At 41.5% G+C, this 23,497-nt stretch overlaps 1 protein-coding gene across 1 annotated transcript in view; it reads right to left on the bottom strand.

Moving 5' to 3' along the window:
* rnf17 (ring finger protein 17) overlaps positions 1–23,497 on the bottom strand; it is a 137,572-nt gene that overhangs the window by 39,636 nt on the left and 74,439 nt on the right. The window contains exons 18-26 of the mRNA XM_080197804.1: positions 23,185–23,335; positions 21,395–21,545; positions 18,606–18,721; positions 15,559–15,679; positions 11,789–11,909; positions 10,957–11,211; positions 9,941–10,091; positions 7,332–7,447; positions 3,840–3,930 (exon numbers count right to left, since the gene is read on the bottom strand). Of these exons, the coding sequence (XP_080053930.1) occupies positions 3,840–3,930; positions 7,332–7,447; positions 9,941–10,091; positions 10,957–11,211; positions 11,789–11,909; positions 15,559–15,679; positions 18,606–18,721; positions 21,395–21,545; positions 23,185–23,335 (1,273 nt within the window). The remainder of the gene's footprint in view (positions 1–3,839; positions 3,931–7,331; positions 7,448–9,940; positions 10,092–10,956; positions 11,212–11,788; positions 11,910–15,558; positions 15,680–18,605; positions 18,722–21,394; positions 21,546–23,184; positions 23,336–23,497) is intronic.

Raw genomic sequence — 23,497 nt, 5'->3', positions numbered from 1 at the left:
AGGCTATCACTGTCCACCCTATCTAAACCTCTAATCATCCTATATGTTTCAATAAGATCCCCTCTCAGCCGCCTTCCTTCCAGCGAAAACAACCCCAAATCTCTCAGTCTCTCCTCATAGGACCTCCCCTCCATACCAGGCAACATCCTGGTAAACCTCCTCTGCACCCTCTCCAAAGCCTCCACATCCTTCCTGTAATGTGGGGACCAGAACTGCACACAGTACTCCAAGTGCGGCCGCACCAGAGTTGTGTACAGTTGCAACATGACGCTGCGACTCCTAAATTCAATCCCCCTACCAATAAACGCCAAGACACCGTATGCCTTCTTAACAACCCTATCTACTTGATTCCCAACTTTCAGGGATCTATGTACACATACACCTAGATCCCTCTGTTCATCCACACTATTCAAAGTCCTCCCGTTAGCCCTATACTCAACACATCTGTTATTCCTACCAAAGTGAATTACCTCACACTTCTCCGCATTAAACTCCATCCGCCACCTCTCGGCCCAGCTCTGCAACCTGCCCAAGTCTTCCTGCAAACTATGACACCCTTCCTCACAATCTACCACACCTCCGACTTTAGTAATAATAAAATAATCCGCCATAGCTAATTTTGAGTTAAATCTAATAATAGTCTTTTGATATAGTCAGAACAATATGACCGAATTCACTCATTAAAATACTCCATCTATTGTACTGACCAAAGTCACACTTTTAAGTCCTGGTTTAGGTCCCTGGCTGACCACCAGGCAAAAATGAAATGTTGAAATAGCAGGAGGCCACTAGAAGACAACTATGCTTTATCTGTGGATCCAAAAACTGAACATTTTTGCAATGGACGTATGTGATCCAAGTTAACATAAACCTCATCGACCTGGCCCGATGATCAGCTTGGGAAGTTTAGTTGTTTGTCTTACCTCATGCCCAGCAGCTGAGTGTTTTTGCTTCCGACCCAGAGCCTATCAATGTCAACTATGTTCATTCAAGAAAAGGCTGGCCCTGATCCAAATGGAATCAGCAAGTCTGAGTGGCAGTATGAGTGCCAAGTCCAGTTTGCCAGAGGCTATTTTTCCTTCCTTCACAAAGTGTTAAACGCATCACTGCAGAGCACAAAACCTTTTCTCCAACACATTACTGGCTAGGTTTCTGCAAGTCACCATTTATTCATCCTAACTTTACCCAATAAGCAGACACATCAGAGAACAGAGAAATACCTGAATAACCCAAAATGCAATCGGCCCAGGAGTCAGGTAAGGATAGTCAATCTGAGCTGACTTTTGCCTTTGTAACTTCAATTCAGAGTTTGAAGAAGAAATTGGGAGGGCTTCATGGACAAAGAGAAGAGCATCGTGTCTCTTCCTGGTCCCCAAAGCAAATCTCAACTCAAAATAAATGTACTTTTCTTGGTCTTTTCTGGTTCCTCATTCATCGATCCGGCTTTGCAGTGTTAAGGACCAGATCAGAAACTCAAAAGGTGTTTTACAAAGTTACCTACATCCTAACTTTTACATTAAGGTAAGCATAAGGTGTTTTCATTCAAAGTACGATTCAAGTGATCCACTCCGCAGCTTTTATCAAAACTCTATTGTTCCAATTTAATGGTATCTCCCATAGACATACATCCCATATTTAGAACCAGTTAGCACAGAAACCAAAAGACACTTACGTAGGTACCAGATTTCCAGCCTTTGACATTGGAGAGTGATCCAGACAGACACCTCTTAATTCTCATGCAGCAACTTTGCGAAAGCTCCACTCCCAGACAAGAGAATTACGGGGAAAGATTTATTTCCTACTAGATCTGAGAGAGCAGGAAATAGAGAAAGCAACCTCTAAAAATCCCAAAAGAAGACCGCCTTGAGTATTCTGTGAAAGCCCAGCTATACCAATCATATGACCTCACTGGTCAACCTAGTCAAGCCCTACTTTGCACCTTCCAAAGGAAAAACAAAACAACAGAACCCTGAATTACTTCAGATCAAAATAAACACTGCATGGCATGATGGCACAGTGGTTAGCACTGCTGCCTCAGCTCCAGAGACCCAGGTTCAATTCTGGCATCCAGTGACTGTGTGGAGTTTGCACATTCTCCCCATTTCTGCATAGGTTTCCACGAGGTGCTCTGGTTTCCTCCCACACTCCAAAGATGCACAGGTTAGGTGGACTGGTGATGCTAAATTGTCCCTCAGCATCAGAGGGATTAGCAGCACAACGTGGGTTACAGAGTTACGGCCTGGGTGAGACTGATGTTAGTGTAGACTTGGTGGGCTGAATGGCCTGCTTCTGCGCTGTAGGGATTCTATGCATCAATTAAGATCAATTATGCTGCTGGTTCCTGACAAATTGACTCCAAGAAAATGGAAGCAACTAGTAAACACATCGAACACAGAACCATGACTCACAGCAGGGAAGCAGCAATTTCATCACACAGGCCTCAGGTTACAATTGCAGTCTGGGATCAATTACTTAATTGGAAACTGATCTGCATATATAAACTGCCTTCTTGTATAGGTCCCCCTCACTTTTTTTTGCGTAAGTGAAAATTGCAACACATGGGAAGATGATAGGATTAAGGGAGGGTGGGGGTGGGGGACAGAAAATCACTGTGGCCATTTCAAATGCCTACTCAGGTTATACGGCCAGAAAGGTTAAAATCAGTCCTGCTGGGTTTGGTCTTTTCACGAACAATGCTCAGAGGTGTTGGTTACAGAATGCATCTGTGAAGGAAGCCTCCGTAATCTTCAGTAACTTAACTGATTGTTATCTTTATTAATAAGTCGAATTATGTTCAGTAAAAGGGTACAAGCTGAAGTTATCTCCATGCTTAGTCTTTAGCTGTCCCTGTTCAACACCATACTAGATCTAGGTTACGTGCTTTCTTACATCTATGCATCGGTAGTACTCGAAATTCCACTTTAGATATGCATGTGCTAGACCTTTATTCCATATACTATATAAAGAAAACAACCACTTATTCTAAATATGTAGGCAAAAGGGGCATGGAGTACAAATGTAGGGAAGTCTGGCTACAACCGTACAAGGTATGGGGGGGAGACCACACAGAGTACTTTGTAAAGTTTTGTTGTCCTTACTCAAGGGATATCCTTGTGCTGGTAGTTGTTCTGGGAAGATTCATAGGCTGATTTCTGGGATGAAAGTCTTGTCTTATGAGTGAAGCAGGTTGGGCTCACGAGGTTATCTGATTGAAACAGGCAAGGTTCTGAGGGGACTTAGAGTAGATGATGTGAGGATACTTCCCTCACTGGGGAATTTAGAACTAGGGAACACAGTTTAAAAAGTCAGTCTCCCAGTGAAGACTGCTAGGAGGAGGTACTTCTTTTCTCAGAGGGCTATTAATCCTTGAAATTTTCTCCCCGCAACCAGTGGAGGCTGGGTCATTGGTTACATTCAATTTTTGATCTACAAGGAAAATGGGATTAAGGTCATAATATGATCAGCAATGATCTTGCTGAATGCTGGAGTAAGCTCAATGGGTTAAATGGCCCACACCTGCTCATATTTCTCTATCTTAAAAACTCAACAACCTGTTCAAAGCAATAATCACACTGAAAACAATATTTCTTATATGTACGTAGTACACCTCAGCAGAGAACAGAACACTATACCAGCTCAGAAATATTAAAACTGAACTTGATCTTCCATGGGCATTCATCTAGGAAATCAAGGCAAATTGGTCTTCGTGTGAAGTGTAGTTAGAGGGCAGATGTTAGTTCAGGGCGCAGTCATAATTCATTCATCATTTTATCTAAAATATCTAAGTCTCAAAATATTTGATTTTCAGTTATGACTTTTTTTTAAATTGATAAACAGACCTCAATGTTGATAAGTACCAAATTCCCAACCAGAATTTCTCCCAGAAAGTCACATGATGTTGCTGTCCAATTTGAGCCTCCTCCAGCTGGTCTAAAACAATGAAATCATTCAGGTCATTTTCATTTCATCATAAATGTATACAGCACATAAATAAACTTCAATCATCCTTTCACTAAGAACAAAAGCTGAATACAATTTAACTAATGCTTTTCATAACGTTATGATGAAAGCTGAATATTTTGCTTTTATTTGGTGCATCAATTAAATATTAGTTCCTTGAACACGCTGTCACCATCTTTCAGGGAACTCCATTAGAAATCCCTCCAATCAGATTTCAGTCCAAGTTCCATTTCCTAACTATCAACTCCTTAGCAAAATATTTTGTTTGTAATTCTGCTGTCATATTTGACCCCAAGCTGATCTTCCGACCACATATTCCCACTCTTAATCAGACTGCTTATCTCCATCTCTGTATTACTACCCAACATCACCAGTATCTCAGGTAATCTGTTACGATGCCTTTGTCAGGGACCTTGCGGTGAAGGATCCTCTTGGGGAGAGTGATCATTGTATGGTGGAGTTTCTGGTGCAGATGGAGGAGGAGAAAGTGGGTTCCCGGACACGTGTCCTTTGTTTGAACAGAGGGGAGTACGGTAGGATGAGAGAGGGATTGGCGAATGTGGACTGGGGGAGCATGTTGGAAGGTAGGTCTGCTGAGGAGCAGTGGAGGATTTTTAAGGAGATCTTTCCTGGTGCTCAGCAGAAATTTATTCCGATGGTCAAAAAGGACCGTAGGAGGAGAGGTAATAAGCCGTGGATAACGAAGGAGGTGAAGGAAAGTGTTAAATTAAAAGCAGAGGCGGTTAGAGTGGCTAAGAGTAGTGGGCGAGAAGAGGATTGGGAGAGGTTTAAATGTCAACAAAGACTGACAAAGAAATTGATAAAGAAGGGTAGGAGAAACTATGAAGCTGGGCTAGCGCTTAATATAAAAAAGGATAGCAAGAGTTTTTAGAAGTACATAAAAAGGAAGAGGCTGGCTAGGGTGAACGTTGGACCCTTAGAGGATGAGAAGGGGGACTTAGTGGTAGGGGATGGGGAAATGGCTGAGGTCTTGAATAACTTTTTTGCTTCGGTCTTCACGGAGGAGGACGTGAATAATTTGCCGGGTGTTAGAGGTGGAAAGGTGGTAGGACTGGAGGGTCTCGATGACATTACTGTTACTAGAGAGGCGGTGCTCAACAGACTGGAGGGGCTGATTGTGGACAAGTCCCCAGGACCAGATGGAGTGCATCCAAGGGTTCTGAAAGAAATGGTGGAGGTGATAGTGGATGCCTTGGTGGTTATTTTCCAGACGTCGCTGGATTCCGGGGAAGTGCGGGAAGATTGGAAAGCGGCTAATGTTACGCCGTTGTTTAAGAAGGGTGCCAGGCAAAAGGCGGGGAATTATAGGCCGGTTAGTTTAACGTCTGTTGTAGGTAAAATGTTAGAATCCTTCATCAAGGAGGAAATAGCGAGGCATCTTGAGGGGAGTTGCTTGATAGAGCAGACGCAGCACGGTTTCGTTAAGGGGAAGTCGTGTCTGACAAATTTACTGGAGTTCTATGAGGATGTGTCTAGGGCGGTGGATAGAGGAGAGCCGGTGGATGTGGTCTTTCTTGATTTTCAGAAGGCGTTTGACAAGGTACCTCACAAAAGGTTATTGCAGAAGGTCAGGGGACATGGAATTGGGGGTAGGGTGTTAGCGTGGATAGAGGATTGGTTGTCAAATAGGAGGCAGAGAGTGGGGGTCAATGGGTGCTATTCGGATTGGCGGTTGGTGACTAGTGGAGTGCCTCGGGGTCGGTGCTGGGGCCTCAGCTATTTACCATTTATACAGATGATCTGGAGGAGGGAACCGAGTGTATGGTGTCGAAATTTGCTGATGACACCAAGATTGGTGGAACGGCAAATTGCGCGGAGGGTGTGGAGAGTCTGCAGAAGGATCTGGATAGGCTGGGTGAATGGGCCAGGAAATGGCAAATGGAATTTAATGTTGGCAAGTGCGAGGTGATCCACTTTGGTAGGAATAATGGTGGGAAGGACGATTACTTACGTGGAGAAAAACTGCAGCAGGCCACGGTGCAGAGGGACCTCGGGGTCCTTGTGCATGAGTCGCAAAAACCCAGCTTGCAGGTGCAGCAGGTGGTCAGGAAGGCAAATGGGATGCTGGCCTTCATAGCGAGGGGGATTGAATATAAAAGTAGGGAGGTCTTGCTGCGGCTATATAGGGCATTGGTGAGGCCGCAGCTGGAGTACTGTGTGCAGTTTTGGGCGCCGTACTTACGCAAGGATATTTTGGCCTTGGAGGGAGTGCAGAGGAGGTTTACTAGGCTGATACCACAGTTGAGGGGGTTGAGCTATGAGGAGAGGCTGGATAAACTAGGCTTGTACTCGTTAGAGTTTAGAAGAATGAGGGGAGATCTCATTGAGACGTATAAGATGATGAATGGGATGGATAGGATAGAGGTGGAGAGACTCTTCCCGCTCAGAAAGGACAGTAGGACTAGGGGGCACAGCCTCAAGATAAAGGGGGGGGGGGGGGGGGGGGGGTGCAGTTTAGAACTGAGTTGAGGAAGAACTTCTTCACTCAAAGGGTGGTGAATCTCTGGAATTCTCTGCCCGTTGAAGTGGTGGAGGCTACCTCGCTAAATATTTTTAAGACGCGGGTTGATGGGTTTTTGATAAGAGAGGGGATTAAGGGTTATGGGGAGAGGGCGGGAATGTGGAACTGAGCCACGACAGATCAGCCATGATCTTATTGAGTGGCAGGGCAGGCTTGAGGGGCCAGATGGCCTACTCCTGCTCCTATTTCTTATGTTATGTTCTTAACTCATAACTTTACAATTTCAATATACTCCTGGCTCATCTTTCACACTCTACCCATCTTGTGGTCATCTAATTCTCCACTGCCAGCCTTAAACAAAGCCCATCCAATCTATCACCTTACTCTCACTGATCAACACTGGCTCCCAGTCAAGCAACGTCTTGATTTTAAAATTTGCATCCTAGTTTTCAAAGCCCTCCAGAGTCTTAGCCCTCCTATCTTTGTTATATCTTCCAGACCCACAACCGTTCATACATAAGCCACTCTTATTCTTGTCTTTTGCTATCCCCAGTTTGAAATCATTCCATCATTGATGGCCGCGCCTTCAAAAGTCTGGGCCCCAAAGCCCCAGGATTCCTTCCCTATACCTTTCTGCCGCTCCACCTTGCCATTGTCTTTTACTCCCTAAAAACCTACCTCTTTCACCAAGTATCTGGTCATCTGAGCTAATATCTCCTTATGCAGCTCAGTGTCATATTCCATTTACAATGCTCCTGTTCAGTGCCTTGGGACATTTTATGATATAAAAAGGTGTTATACAATCTATCATCTTCAAAGGAAAAATAAGTACCTTTTCATATTCGCCCAAAGTGACAAAATTACAATAATCACAGGATTTAAAAATCACCTGATGCAGGATAAAGAACATTCAAGTGCCAGAGGTCCAAATCGGAATTCTTCTTTTAATAGTCTTAACAGGCAGGTACTCACAGTTTCTGTATTTCCAAAGTCATAGCAGAAAACCTGCAAAAATAACTAATTTAAGCACATGAAGACTTTAAAAACTGTAAAGGATGTATTGGAACTAGCTTGGCCTCTCAGTAATAATATAGTAACTTCTATCTTTGCAGTAACCCAGAAGAAATCCTTTTCAGATCTACAATTAACCTGGGAAATGGGTGCATTCCTCACAACATGCATAAGTCACCTACTGAACTAGAGGAAAACACACATCTAAGCTTTTTAAACACTAATATTCTATCCCCAGTATTGGTTCTCAATTGCCAAATTTTGAGGTCTTAGTGTGGGGTTACTTCGATGGAACACAATACTTTAATAGGTTATCTTAATACTATAAGCCTCTTAAATTTAAACCACACATAGCAACATATTAAAATAATTACGTTAAGTAACTGGCATCATTCAGGATGATCCCCAAAAAGGTACATGTTGGGTCATAAGTTCTGATGGAGTGGCAATTGAGTCAGACTGATACTCCACTTGAATTTTGCTTGACCATCCAACTCAACAGTAGTGCAGCCTTCCTGAGGCTTACCTTCAAAAGGCAGCCCTTTTACTTTATAACACTTGCTGCTGCAACCTAGGTAAGGTTAAAGGTCCAGCCAAGTTTAGGACTGGGAAGGGAGTTGGGGGAAATGAGGAGAGGAGAGGAGATTTTTTCGAATGTTTTCTGGGTATCCATTCATATCCCAAATTTGCAATATAAATTCATGTTTCAATGGTTCCCCAACATAAGGCAATTGCCAAAAGTAAGTTTGCACTTCCAGGGCAATTGCCGTCAGTCATTACTCCGGACCATCTGGGATGCAGGGGGAATGATCTCCAGCATATATTTGGGGTACCTCCCAAATATACTACCTTGAAGCTCAGCCCAATGTGTCTGAAAGGATAGAGAACTAGCTTTCGTCATTATAACTCGTATACCCACTATAAAAAGGAAAAAAAAAACGAAGGTCAGTGTATGAAATTCTATGGGCTGATACAGGTATAGCTTTGACAACCTAACTATTCTTCAAAAGAAGAAAGCAGGTAACTTACAGGGAAACTCTCATATCAGTCTCCATTTGTAGGCTTTCACTGTGTCAATAATTGCTTTACAGGAAGATACCAAAGCCTACCGTTTGGAATGCCTCCTTAGATTGGAACTAGAATTGGCTTTGCCAACATTTTTCTGATTTTGTGTGAAATACTAGACAGATTTTGTCCCACAAAACTGAACTTTGGTGGTACAGAAACATTTTATAAAGATGGAACAGAAAATACTCTTGCAATTTATATCTTCTTCAGTGATCACTCACTGACAAGTATGATTGTCTACCTAAGAAACTCCACACTACTGTAATGGGTGGGTTCTTGCAAGGCTTAGGAGCCCTACTCTAGAACTGCATTTTCGATGGCACATTTGGTAGGTGTTTCTGGGAAGGCCGAATTAGTCCTTGGACTCAAGATTGCTGGCATTCCTTTTGTAGGCTCCTTTTCCTGATCTCCTCAGGTGTTCTCAAAGAATCGTGTCCCTTTAATCAAGATTCTCAAAAAGGTAATTTTTTTCTGAGCAAGGAGCTCCCAGGGATTGACATCTATGTTGCATTTCTTGGGGTAAACCTTCCAGATGCCCTCCTTGTGTTCCTTGACCTGGGCAAAAAAGATTTGTCAGCTGGGACTCTGGTGACCTAAGCATGCGGCCAGCCCATCAAAGTTGGTTTTGGATGATCGTGGCTCGATGCAGTGCTGTTGGCCCCAAGGTCGCTGATATTAGTATGCCTGGCCTCCCAGCTAATGTGGAAAATCAGTCTCAGAGAGTTATTTATATATGCAGCTTGAAAAAGATAGAAACAGATTTCAACTGCAACCAACTTTTTCTCCACAAATCCAATGGGCAGATGTATAGGTATCGCTGAAAAATAAAAATTTTTCCTTGAGCTTTTCATCTTGCATTTATCAGGACATTTGCAAGAGTACATTGCCAGGGAAATCAACAAATTTATATAGTAGAAGAGGAGACTGCTGATTGATTGGTAGGTGTGCTGTTACGGAGAATTCATCAGTTGATATATCGTGTCTGGCAGTTAACTGCCAAGCTTTGCTTGATATTTAAACCAGGCAACTTCACTGGTCAGGGCAGGACAATGTCTTGACTTTTTTCCAGCAATATTCAACTTCTGCACTATTAAACAATTAAAACATATTAGGTGTTGTTGGTAGGACTAAACATAAATGCACTATATGATTGTCTTACAACATAACCCAATAACCTATGGCATCCAAAAGAGCCAGTCAGTTACTGGGGAACTTCTTCCCCACCTCTAATATGGTAAACTGTGAGACCTTGACTGTTATACAGGTTAGATACGCCTAGCCAACACAGAAACCTGCAACTTAAGATGCTCATTTATCCAAGTTGCCCAAGGTACAAAGTTCTACAGCAACACCCTTTGTCTAACTGAAACCCATAAAATATTACCAGGAATGTAGACAGCATCCAGTGCAAAGAATTACCTCCACAAACTTATCTGAGATCACTTTGGTGACTTTCCCTCTTCTCCACTCTTTGTGCTCAAAAACCGGTAATGCACAGTCCATACTTTCCTCCCATTGAACAATTTCTTGTTCCAATGATGAATACACTACTCTCATTTCTTCCTGCAAACTGGAGAGAACATTATAGTTCTATCAATTTTACATACTCTCTTTTGTGTTTCCGTAAAATTTTATGGTTTGTTTTCATTCCTATTACTATGATGGTTAAAATATTTAAGGTTTATTCTCTACAATTAAAATTCAAAACAAACTGTTAAATCTAGTAACTTTACATTTTTGTATGATAACTTTACGGGTCTAAATGGAGTCAACGATAATTACAAAAACAATGAGATGAAAAATAGATAAAAAGGGATTTGGTTTCAGAAGTAAATTATCAAAGTGAATAGATGCTTTTGCCTTTCTATGGAGACCAACCATAAGGCCACAGCAGCAAGATAGGGAAGATACACCCTCATTGAATACACAAGTAGTATTGGAAGTGCATGAGTATGGAACATTTACTAATACTAACTAGAAGGGTCATTTGGCCTCAAAATGTTAACTGTTTCTTTCTTCACATGACTTGCTGAGTTTATCCAGCATGTTCTGTTTTTATTTCAGATTTCCAGCATCCACAGTATTTTATTTTTATTTACTAAAAGTAGGTTACTGCGTAGTAATTTCTCAGCCTGATTGGCTAATATACAGAAGTTGCAGATTTAAAAGCAGTCCCGTGAATTGTAAGGACTCTTCTGGTCAGTATTTAAGGCTTTCAACAATGACAGTAGTTAAATTCAGGACTGCCAAAGATAAAGAAAATACATTTTTCATTAACAAATGAGTCCACATTGAGAGTTAAGGCAGAGCTATTACCTTCCCTTCAATAGGGAGTTGGTGCAAATGGAGGAACAGTGAAAAATGTAGCACTGTGCATAAAAGGAATTAAGCCTCATTTGCCTGGTATTTCTTTAGGTGATTAATATGATACTTACTCTTTCAGCTGATGCTGCAACCTTAACAGCTGTACAAATATGCTGCTAGGTGAAGCCACAAATGTCACTTTCACATCCACTTGCTGGCCAAAATCAAAAGCATTCCTACTTGTTAGCCCAGGAAAATCCACTCCTTCAAGCTGCTGGCAATTTGCAATAGTGTCATAAACATCTATTATTTCAGCTTCGTTTATTTGCTGGGTGGAAGTGTTCAGAGCCTTGTTACTGCACTCTACGTGTTTATCTGTGGAATTACTTTGAAGGCAACACTCATAAGTGAGAAACTACTTTTTTTAAGATGACATATATTGTCTAACATTGATATCATATCTGCAAAGTTAATGATAGCATCAATTAAAGATCAAGCAAGCTAACAAAAATGCTGGAAACTTCCAAGATCCTTGGAGAATCTCAACACCATCTATTGAATACACGAGCTAGCAGAGAACACAGCTTTCTTGGAACATGCATCACAAACACTGTGCATACACACACAATTCCCTATCTGCCCTGAAAGCAACTTGGCACAACCCAAGGAGTTAGGAAGACTTTCAAACCTCGAAATAGCACAAAGTTATTCAACGGGATAGTGTTTTTAAGTTAATTCCTGTTCCCAGATAACAACGTGCACTCTAGATTTAAAACAACCTAAATATAGCTTCCATTGAGTGCAAAGGCCAATAGTTATTCTATGAAGTACAAGAGGTTATATAATGCAACAAACTATAAAAAGTGCTAATTTCAAAAGCAAATAAAAACACAAAATCACATCTAACACTGCTATTTAAAATACAAATGTTGAAAAGTATGCTTTTAGAAAAAAGATACTTACTTATTTGTAAAGTGTGCCAGGTGTTCTTCAACTAACATGTTGTTTATACAAGGTTTGGTTCCATGAACATCAGCTGTTGATTCATATAATCGAACTGATATTGTGCCTGCCTGAGATTCACCTGAGGATGGCAAAATAAGTACAATCTAAAACTTCACACAGATTTTTAAGATGAACCAAGAGCAACAAAGTCAAGCTTATAAAGAAATTGTACTACAGCAATGTTTGCTCATCTTTAGAACCAAAGATCGTTTAATGTTGCACTTTTCAACTGAAGTACAACACTTAAAGAAACGTTATGTCAGAGCTTTTTCATATATGTATATTCGTAGAAACCCTACAGTACAGAAAGATGCCATTTGGCCCACTGAGTCCGCACCGACCACAATCCCACCCAGGCCCTGCCCCCATATTTCTACATATTTATGCACTAATCCCTCTAACCTACACCTCTCAGGACATTAAGGGCAACTTTTTTTTAATCATGGCCAATCAACCTAACCCACACATCTTTGGACTGTGGGGGGAAACCGGAGCACCTGGAGGAAACCCACGGATCTGCACTCTTGGATGGATCCATCTGCATGGACCTTGCATTCATCAGGACTGATACAAGAATGCAAAACTTTAAAAGGAACAGCAATGCATACCAAGAAAGAAAGGGAGTGCTGACATGGTGAATGTATTATGGACCTATCATCTGCATGTTTTTGTTTATTCAAAAAAGTGCAATGTCAGGACATATTCTTTTTGCCTGCAGAGGGCAGATTCCTGCAGATGAATGAATATAGGTCACTTCCAGCAAACAAAAGCGAGTTACATAAGAAACAGGAGCAGGAGTAGGCCATCTAGCCCTTCGAGCCTGCCCTGCCATTCAATAAGATCATGGCTGATCTGAAGTGGATCAGTTCCACTTTCCTGCTTTCTCCCCATAACCCTTAATTCCCTTGTCTGTCAAAAACCTATCTAGCTGTGACTTAAATATATTTAGCGAGGTAGCCTCCAACACTTCAAAAGGCAGAGAATTCCAGAGATTCACCACCCTTTGAGTGGAGAAGTTCCTCCTCAACTCCATTCTAAACCATGCCCCCCCCAGTCCTGCTGTCCTTTCTGAGCGGGAAGAATCTCTCTACCTCTACCCTATCCATCCCTTTCATTACCTTATACATCTCTATAAGATCCCCCCTCATCCTTCTAAACTCTAACGAGTGCAGACCCAGTCTATTCAGTCTCTCTTCATAGTCTAACCCCCTCATCTCCGGTATCAGCCTAGTGAACCTCCTCTGCACTCCTTCCAAGGCCAAAATATCCTTCCGCAAGTGTGGCGACCAAAATTGCACACAGTACTCCAGCTGCGGCCTCACCAGTGCCCTGCACAGTTGCAGCAAAACCTCCCTGCTTTTATATTCTATCCCCCTCACCATAAAGGCCAGCATCCCATTCGCCTTCTTGGTCACCTGCTGCACCTGCAGACTGGGTTTTTGCAACTCATGCACAAGGACCCCCAGGTCCCTCTGCACCGTAGCATGCTGCAGCTTTTCGCCCTTTAAATAGTAATCCCTCCTACTATTATTCCTGCCAAAGTGGATAACCTCACACTTGCTAACATTATACTCCATCTGCCAGGTCCTCACCCACTCGCTCAGCCTTTCCAGATCCCTCTGCAGACTTTCCACACCCTCCACGCAATTTGCTTTTCCACTCATCTTCGTGTCATCAGCAAATTTCATTACCCTACACTCAGCCCCCTCCTCCAGATCATCTATATAAATGGTAAATAGCTGAGGCCCCAGCACTGATCCCTGCGACACTCCACTAGTCACCAACTGCCAATCAGAATAGCACCCACTGATACCAACTCTCTGCCTCCTATTAGACAACCAATGCTCTACCCACGCTAACACCTTACCCCCAACTCCATGCCCCCTAACCTTCTGAAGCAACCTTTGGTGCGGCACCTTATCAAACACCTTTTGAAAAATCGAGAAACACCACATACATTGCGTTGCAACCTGTCTGATAATCTTTAATTCGCTGTTAGTGCAATTCTTAGTGGACTCAGGATTGTTCAGCAAATACTGCCCAGTCATGAAGTTATATCGAGGTTAAACATTATGTTCTATAATTTTGCGAGCCTGACTTGGTCAAACACAAGTAGCATCAGTACTGTGGTACTTAGGCCATTCACTACAACCACTGACAGACTGTATCAAACACATCCCTTCAGCTGTTTACAATAACATTACTTCAAAGGGTCATGAATCTCTAAAGTTCTCTCCTTCAGACAGTTGCCAATGCTCTATTGTTGAATATATTTTAAGCCTGGGTTAGACAGATTTTTGGCCACAGAATGGAGGGATATGCACAGCAAACATGGAAGTGGAGCAGAATTCCAAGATCAGCCATGATTCTACTGACTGACACAGTAGGCCTGCCAGGCCACATGGTCTGCTCCTCTTATTTCTTGTGCTCGTAAGGTTCTCCAATACTTCAATTCAGCTTCCAACAAAATTTAAAAGGCCCCTAAGCCACATCCTTCTCTCCCACCGAAACCTCAATGACCCCTCAGATCCTACTAATCCACCCACTTGTTCCCTCCTCCCGCCCCACACCAGCCCCCCACCCCACACCCCCCCCCCCCCCCCCCCCACCCCACATGTCCTACAAGGCACCTAAGGAGGTGCATTCATGCATTCTTCATTGTCAGTTATCTGGTATCCACAATGTAGAATCTTTGTTGAGCCATGCAATAGCAATGGAATTATTTTGAAACCAAAAAAAATTAAACCTTCAACAATCTAAGAAAACCTCCAATTCAAACATGCCATCATTGACACAGGAAAGAAAAGAAAATCTTATCCAGTGGAAAAGAAAGTGATTCTTGGTGCTCATTAGGTTTGTAAACAAAGGGAAAAAAAAGTCAGACATATTCTTGCATTACACCATCTCAGAAGCATCATTTTTAGATCAATAGACTAACAGCTAAATTGAAGACAATTTAGCTTTTGAAACCCAGCCAAGCATTCATATTGGTTCCAGCTATCATAGTAAGGTCCCAGCTACACTTCCTGAAACTGAAAACAGCAGTGTCCCATTTCCATTTATGGAGAAGAGCAGGTGTACTGCCTGTCAATTAAACGTGGGGAAGCAGCTACAGAATCCTTCCTTTAGTTTTAAAGAACAGCCAGCCAGAGCTGTCATCAATTTAGCTCAGCACAAAACATGGAGAGGCTGACCAGACTTTTTAAAATACATTTTTTCATGTATTGTGGCACTTTTGACAATTGGAAAAATATTGCAATGAATTATATAATGCTAGCATCACTTATGAAAAACATACCTACATTACAGTAGATCAAACAGTGACATCTTAAGTATCAAATCATTTTGCACTTACCCTTCAGGACGTCCCTAGACTCCCCAGCAGGCTTTCCCATGTTCATGGCTCCCCAGGAAGTGCCTTTTTAGGACTTCCAAAACCCTACATGGAAGTGACATGGGGCCTGGAAGGCAGGGAAAATCCAGCCTATGACCTTCATTATCTGAAGTTGAGTGTTTATTACTACAAATTATCCTGTCATTAGTGAGAACCTTGCACATTATTACCATATACAAGATGTGCAACTATCCAACAGCACAGAAACAGCATCATCAAGGCTTCAAGGGGAAAAAAAAAATCAGCCTTATCAGAGAACTACAGATGGTCAGCAAGAGAAACATTGGAAGGTCAGCAGTTGAACAAGAACCATGAAATGAAATGCATCACTTACAAGTTACACAACACCACATGCATTTGTTCAACGTGAGTTGTTGAAACCTTTCCTTTGCAAAGTCACTCCATCCTTCTATGCTGTTGATGGGTTCCACATCAGACAATCTGCACCATAAAGCCTGAAACACAGAGCAAGTGCACAATTACATCATCTACAAAGAAAATCAAAATCTATTGACAATCAAAAATGTGCCACCTTTATTGGTATTTTTTGATTGCAGTAATGCACTTAATGCGGTCTATATGGACTTCCAAAAGATCTTTGATAAAAAGTGTCACACAGAAGATTTACCAAGTTAAAGCCCACTGAGTAAAGACACAAGGTTTCTTGATATCACGCACATAAGTTTTTGTAGGAAATCTACAATGAGTGTCCTTAGTGGCTACAGTTTAGTAGGTGAAAGGATACTGAATTTCCTCGGATAATGGCTATGGTGGCAGCCTTGAGGAGATCTGGCTAATGAGTACTGAGGTACTCAGCTTTGCTGGGGATAGTCTGGTTGATTAAGAGGCTGGTAGAAGACCACATGTACTATCTTTCCATGAGAACATCCTAGGAGGCTCTCCAAGTCCATAACTATGACATCCTTCAGTGTTTCCAAGTCAGATGCTTGGCCCCAGCGTCAAGGTGGAACAGTTCCATCGAAATTGAGAGTTGCCACCAAAAGTTCCGATACTGCATGGTGCCCTGCAATGCTTTCTGAGCTAGTAAACTGCTTTGCAGCTAACTGCATTGTCTTAATGCAGTGTGCACAAGCAGGTTATAAGTTCTCCCTGTATTATATGCAAGTGGTCAAGCAGATCAATATCCTTACAAAGCTCATGTGGATTACCATCAGTCAAGCATGGAAAAATTAGTACCTAAACTGTTTCCAGGGCCAGCCTATCTAAATGTCTTTGTTTCCACACAGTGGTGCTGTGTGCATCTTAAATGAACAAACCCCTCAAGGCTACGATCTGAAGTATGAGGGATGCTAGTTATCTGCAAGTGTGTTAAACACCAAGCCAACCTGAAGGTTGCTTAACTTCTGAATTTGAAATGGAGAAAAAAGGATAAGTTGTTAGCGCATCATGCATGATGTATACAGGTGAGTTTTAAGTGAGACAGGAACGAGGGAAGGCAAATTCCCCAACTTCACCAAGGGCCACATCCCTGGCATCAAGCCAACTGTTTTTTTTCAAAATGTAGAACACCATATAAATGAAATGCAGCCTTCCTCTTGTGGTTACCTGTTCCCCATTACGGAGTTTGAGAGTATTAAAAAAAATTGAGAAAAACTGTAACAAACATCAAGGCAAAATAGTGTTATGCATTTGTGAAAGGTGGTAGAGATATACTGAGTTGAAACAAGTCAGCAGCAAAGGTAGTGGTGCAGACCACTGCAGTAGGGGCGTAAAAAACGTGATGCGAAGTGTGCAGTAATCTGGGGGAGTAAAAAGGTCAGCAGTGCAAGTCCAACATGTAGTGCAAGACAAAAAATATGCAAATACAGACATTTTTTTTCATGCATTGCAATCATGTCCTGGAAGCAATATTACTTACTGTCTCTAGTCCTCCGACCAGGTGAGCAGCCATTTCTCCTGCTACCAATCTCTTCAGCCATGCAGTAATGGAACTTTTGGTGGCAATTCAACTCGATGGAAACCCAAACTGTTCCACCTTGACTCTGGGGTCAAGCATCTGACTTGGAAACCCTAAAAGGGTGTCATGGTTATGGACTTTGAGAGCCTTCCAAGCTGTTTTCATGGAAATGACAGAACACATGGTTTCCTACTAGCCTCTCAATCAGCCAGGCTATCCCAACCAAAGCAGAGTACCTCAGTACTTATTAGCGAGATCTCAAGGCTGCGCACCATAATCTTGTCAGTGGAAAATCAGCATCCTTTCACCTATAAACTGTAGGCATTAGGTATACTCAATGTAGGGTTCCTACAAAAATTTATGCACATGATATTGGGAAACCTTGTCTCTTTACTCTGTGGGCTTTAACTTTGGGAAAACCTTCTGTGCATCAAACATTTGTGACGCTGATGTTAAAGAGATCATCCTATGCCTGCAGCCTAAGTGCATAACTTTGTGGTACAGGCAGGGAAGCACAATATTAACATCCCCAATAAGCAAGATAGTAACGAATAGCACAAGCAACACTAGCTACTTTTTTTCTCATTTGGGACCTCAGTTGTGTCATCATAATCCACTGTCCATTTTGCATCCATGATGTGGAGATGCCGGCGTTGGACTGGTGTAAACACAGTAAGACTCTCAACAGCAGGTTAAAAGTCCAACAGGTTTATTTGATAGTAAATGCCACAAGCTTTCAGAACGCATTTGCATCCGACATGGGTCTTGAACCAATTTTTACCTCTGATTTTGAAAGAGGTTTCATCTTAAACCCTGGGTAAGTCAAGGACATATCAAGCACTCAGGGAAGAGGGTACTCTTGGATTAGAGCCAATTTGCAGAAGTCAATTACCAAGAATTTGAAAAAAATGTTGAAAATACTCAGTTCTGGCGGCATCTGTGCACAGAAAAAAATTAATATTGCGCAGCAACCCTTTTTATCAAAATTGCAAGCAGCAAATACTGTTCATAGATGCTGCCAATTTCTGTTTTAATTTCAAATTTCCAGCAACTACAGTATTTTAGCTCTTGCACCAAAAATTAGGGAGATGAGTATAGAAAGATACAGCCCTGAGGCACCTTTGGCCCATTCAGCCTACACTGGCTTCTTGAAAGCTATCCAAATAGCCTCTTTCCACCTGTTTTCTCCCCACTGCCTAACAGCTTCTAAATTTTCCTTTGATGTATTTATCCAACTTATTTCCAAAAGTTACTGATTTTGCTTGCACTACCATCAGCAAAACCATTCCTGATCATAAGTCAATGCATAAAAAAAAAACTTATGTCACACATTGTCAGTATGAAGCATTTGTAATTACTTGAAGAAAGAGTTCACAGACTTAGGAGTTTTTTTTAAAAAGAGGGAGAGGTCCTGATGACTGACCTCCAACTTTAGCAATTAGCATTCGCATGTTAACACTTACCTGTATAGGTAATGTTAGAAAGTCCTCTTTTAATTTCCGTATATTTGTTACTGGTATTCTTGCAGTGTTGCCATAATCTACATATTTGACATCAACTTCTCTATGTCCAGGTAAGCCTGAAACAAATAATTTACCCTGTTAACTTTGCTGATGCTTTAACTAAATAGAAAAAAAACTCCAGAGTAGCTGAAGTGCAACTGTACAAAAACCAGGCATTTCCTAAAAATACTTGGAGAAATACTAAAGATTGTAACATTTTTCAGCTAATACAAACTTTTAATTTACAAATACTCGTAAATTAGTTCAGTACCACTCAAATACATGGCAGAAAACAAAAAAGTGAAACAGAATAAAGAAAAATACAGGAGTAAAATAACCGAGGATTTGGAAAGACCCAGCAAGACAGGAGTTTATGGAAGGGAATTCCAGAGGAATTCAATGCATTGACACCATACCAAGCCACGAATAAAACAGTTTTAATACATATTTGATGGTGCCATTTGCTCAGACATCACATACAATAGAAAACATGAGTGAAGTCAATCACCTGCCCATGGCTCTTATGGAAACTAATTTTTCCGAAGGGAAGATCCTAAAGCAGACGTTCTACAAAATGCCAGAGGTCCAAGTGACTGCAGCATCAGAGGTAGCACAGAAATATCAGAGCCTTGATCACTCAATGTTTCAAAGCCTCAAGCATCATGCAATGTAATTTCTATGGTTTAGGCAGACTAGAAGCTGACATCAAGAATAGAACATAGAACACTACAGCACAAACAGGCCTTTCGGCCCACAAGTTGCGCCGATCACATCTATACCTGCCAAGCCATAGAACTATCTGTAACTTCCAATGCCATTAGATCCCATATACTCATCCAGAAGTCTTTTAAAAGACCCCAGTGAGTTTGCCTCTACCACCACCGATGGCAGCCGATTCCACTCACTCACCACCCTCTGAGTGAAAAACTTTCCCCTAACATCACCTCTGTACTTGCTTCCCTGCACCTTAAACCTGTGTCCTCTCCTAACGACCATTTCAGCCCTGGGAAATAGCCTCCGAGAATCCACCCTATCTATTCCTCTCAACATTTTATACACCTCAGGTCGCCTCTCAACCTTCGTCTCTCCAGGGAGAAGAGACCTAGCTCCCTCAACCTATCTTCATAAGGCATGCCTCCCAATCCAGGCAACATCCTTGTAAATCTCCTCTGCATCCTCAATAGCTTCCACGTCCTTCCTGTAGTGAGGTGACCAGAACTGCGCACAGTACTCCAAGTGGGGTCTGGCAAGGGTCCTAGAAAGTTGCAGCATTACCTCCTGACTCCTAAACTCAATTCCTTGATTAACGAAGACCAGTACACCATTCGCCTTTTTGACCACATCCTCCACCTGCAATGCCGATTTAAGAGTCCTATGGACCCAGACCCCAAGATCCTTCTGCTCTTCAATCCAGCTAAGACGCCTACCCTTGATATTGTACTCCTGCATCCCGTTGGTCCTGCCAAAATGGACCACTACACATTTATCCGCGTTGAAGTCCATCTGCCACTTCTCCGCCCAGTCTTGCATCCTATCTACGTCAACTTCACTGCCTCAGTCTCATGCTTGCAGTTTATTTAGCTTTCAGATGGTGGGGATTGCAATAGGCATTGCAATTGTTGAAGGACGGGCCTCGTCATGGTTCTTGTTCATGAAAGAAATGGTGTCACAAAATTATAGTAACAGTTGGTGCCACTTATCACCACTTCCCTCTCCTAAAACTGCAGAGCCTAGCGGGCAAGTCCGGAAACAAATTAGCATTCCTGTGTCTTCTATATAGGGTTGGTGCAGAAGGCTAGAAGGGTTGTGCTGATATCAGGAGACAAAAATGAGCTAATTCCATAGAATCAAATCAGGACTGGAGAGGTTACTAAGAGGTAGTGTGCGAAAGATTCCAGAAAGAAGATTACTAATGAATCAACATGTGATGGTACTATTCCTTTAAGAGACGTATGTTTCTTGTAAGGGGTATGTTTAGAATTCAGATTTTTGCAGGATGCTGAATTGTCTACCAAAAGTTTTAAATTGATAGCTGGGAGCACAGGATAAGTACTCATTTTAGATCTGAAGTGTCTGTTTGAAGTTAAGCTACTGCATTTGTTGGCTTCCTCTCGTGGTTTCGGAGTAGAGTTTTGATTAGGTTGATTGACAGGGATTGTCATGCGCTTAATGGGAGGAACTAAGCTTGCAGGGTAAACAGTTTCGTTCATTTTCAAATTAAGCAATTATTGTCTTGCTCTGAAAGTAGTAAGACTTGTCTCTGTCTCACTCTTAAGTTATCTGAGAGCTCCAAAATAGGCAATTCAAATACAATTTTAAGTGGGTATTTAAGTTTATAAGAGGAATGTTTCCTTAATTTGAACTCATAGGGCTAACCCTTTGAGCAGTTAAGAATTGTCTCTTGTTATATTTAAATATTATTTAATTGTTAAATGGTAAGCAAATTAATTTGTTATAGTTAACTGTAATAAAATCATGTTAGAGTAAAATATCATATCCTCACTAGTGCCAAAATAGAAAAATGTTGGGGTTTGGTCTGACTTCACAATATACCTTGGGGTTTCTGATCTGGTACCTTAAAGGCTATTATCCAGAGTAAATATGTATGATATTTTTGGTACTTTACTTTTTGACTCAGATTGCAAGGAAGTACTCCAATCAAAAATAAAGATTGATGACTGTGGAGTTTGGACATGACAGGGAAAGAGTTTCAGTCATCAAAAGTGTTAACATTTCATTAATATATTTACCATTAATTTGACATCTGTACCACCCTCCATCTTCAAAGAGTGCTGCACAAGCTTGTCCTACAACTGGACACAGGATCTCCAAATTGACATCTTTTCCAGTATAAAATTCAAACATGTTTCTTGTAAGAATGAGGAGGTCCACAGTGTCCATCTGCCGTGGGAAGTAGAAAATATTGATTACTGGGAAAAACCAGCAAATTGCTTCTTTAAATGATTAAATTCACTGAATAGTATGTAATGCAAAAACATACCAACAGTTAAAAATGTTTCATCTCAGAGGCAGAAAACAGTTGTCAGATTAGGATGCAGTCAAGCTCTATCTAGGGTCACCCTCGGAATAATCTATTAACACTCATCAAGACTGGTCACGAGGATGAATGAGGCATAGGACCTCTGCCACTGTCGCACTGAATCATTAGATAATCATCCAGCTGCTTCATATATTTTCCCACATGTCTGATTCCTCTGATATTTTTTCCATTATTTAAAGTTTATTCGTTAGTGTCACAAGTAGGTTTGCATTAACATTGAAGTTAGCATGAAAATTCTCTAGTCACCACAACCCGGCACCTGTTTGGGTACACGAGGGAGAATTTAGCACGGCCAATGCACCTAACCAGCATGTCTTTTGGACTGCGGGAAGAAACCGGAGCACCTGGAGGAAACCCATGTAAACACAGGGAGGATGTGCAGACTCTGCACAGACAGTGACCCAAGCCGGGATTTGAAACAGGGTCTCAGGTGCTGCGAGTATTAGTGCTAATCACTGTGCTACCCCACTGATAGTTGATTGATGGTTTTCAAGCATTTAAGGCATAAAAGATAAAATTAAAATAAAAGGTAAATCAATCACCTGGAAGTGTGCAATTTCCCGCTTCACATTTCAAGGGCATGATAGGAACCCCAACCCAAAATCTATTTCAAGTACGATTTGATTAATCTCAATTGTGCTGTAATCTTGATTTAGGATGGTGCAATTTCTATTCTCTTAGCACGGAATACTGTGCACAGATTAGCCTCAGCTGCGATTGTCAGAATATTTTATCCTTCTTCCGCTTCACGGCAGTGTTCAACACAATCAAATATGCCATCCTCCTCTGACGCTTGAGGCTTCTTAACACAAGCCAGGTCTAAATTTTATCTGTCTTCTGAAAAGCTTTTAGTCCTTTAATAGTAGCAATTTTGATCAAAATTGCTTCATCAGTAGCAATTTTGAGATGGCACTCCCTATATCAAAAACAAATGTTAGCTCCATTTTTAACTCTTCTACAACTGGAGTAACATCCATTTTCCCTCCCACCCTTGCGATTTCTAGTGGTTAGCTAACTTTCTTTACATACACACCATTATTTTTTCACGTTGCACCATGCATCTTAATTTTCTAACTTGCCTCAAAAAAATCCGTTCCCTCTTCAGTACCTCTGGATTCAAAAACCAGGCAATCTCCGAGCCTGCACTGGATGCCAGTACCTTCTCTCTCCATGGCTCAAAACTGCAAGAGTTCCTTTTAAAACACTACTGGATTGGAAGCACCTCATCTTAATAGTGCCAAATCTGAGGGCCACACTCAATGTCAATGAGTCATTGTCCCAAGTAATACTATTTTGCACCAATCATCTTAAATGGGTAAAACCTCCATTTCGCCATAAAAATGTACCTTTTTAAAAAACATCTGACCAGAAATATCAAATACCTTGCAATATTCTGATAGCACTAATTTTTATACCAATTGCATAAACAGTTTGCTCTTCAAATATACTTAAACACTTGCAGTATAATGTAAAAATTACCAGTTGAATGTAGAAATCCAATGGGCTGTTGATGTGAGTAACCATCATTTGAATCTCTTTTAAGAAGGGTGGTTTAACAGGTGGATAATATTGCATGGGTAACATATTGCTTTCCAAGTTTGGTACAGGAACAGAATATTCACTAACAAACCTAAGATAATAAAAGAGTTACTTGATGCAGGAAAACAACAGATTTATGAAGACAAAATGTTTCTTTGAATAATTGTGAAATTCCAGACATTAGATGTGGAAAGCAGACTATTCCCATCTAGATCCAGTGCAAGACAAGAGTCAAGATAGCTGGAGATGGGAC

Source organism: Carcharhinus amblyrhynchos, chromosome 10, assembly GCF_965287045.1.
Source record: "Carcharhinus amblyrhynchos chromosome 10, sCarAmb.v2.hapA, whole genome shotgun sequence".
In the NCBI taxonomy this organism is placed as follows: Eukaryota; Metazoa; Chordata; class Chondrichthyes; order Carcharhiniformes; family Carcharhinidae; genus Carcharhinus; species Carcharhinus amblyrhynchos.
Note: the sequence above shows the minus strand (reverse complement) of the source record. Positions and strands in the feature narration are given on the sequence as shown.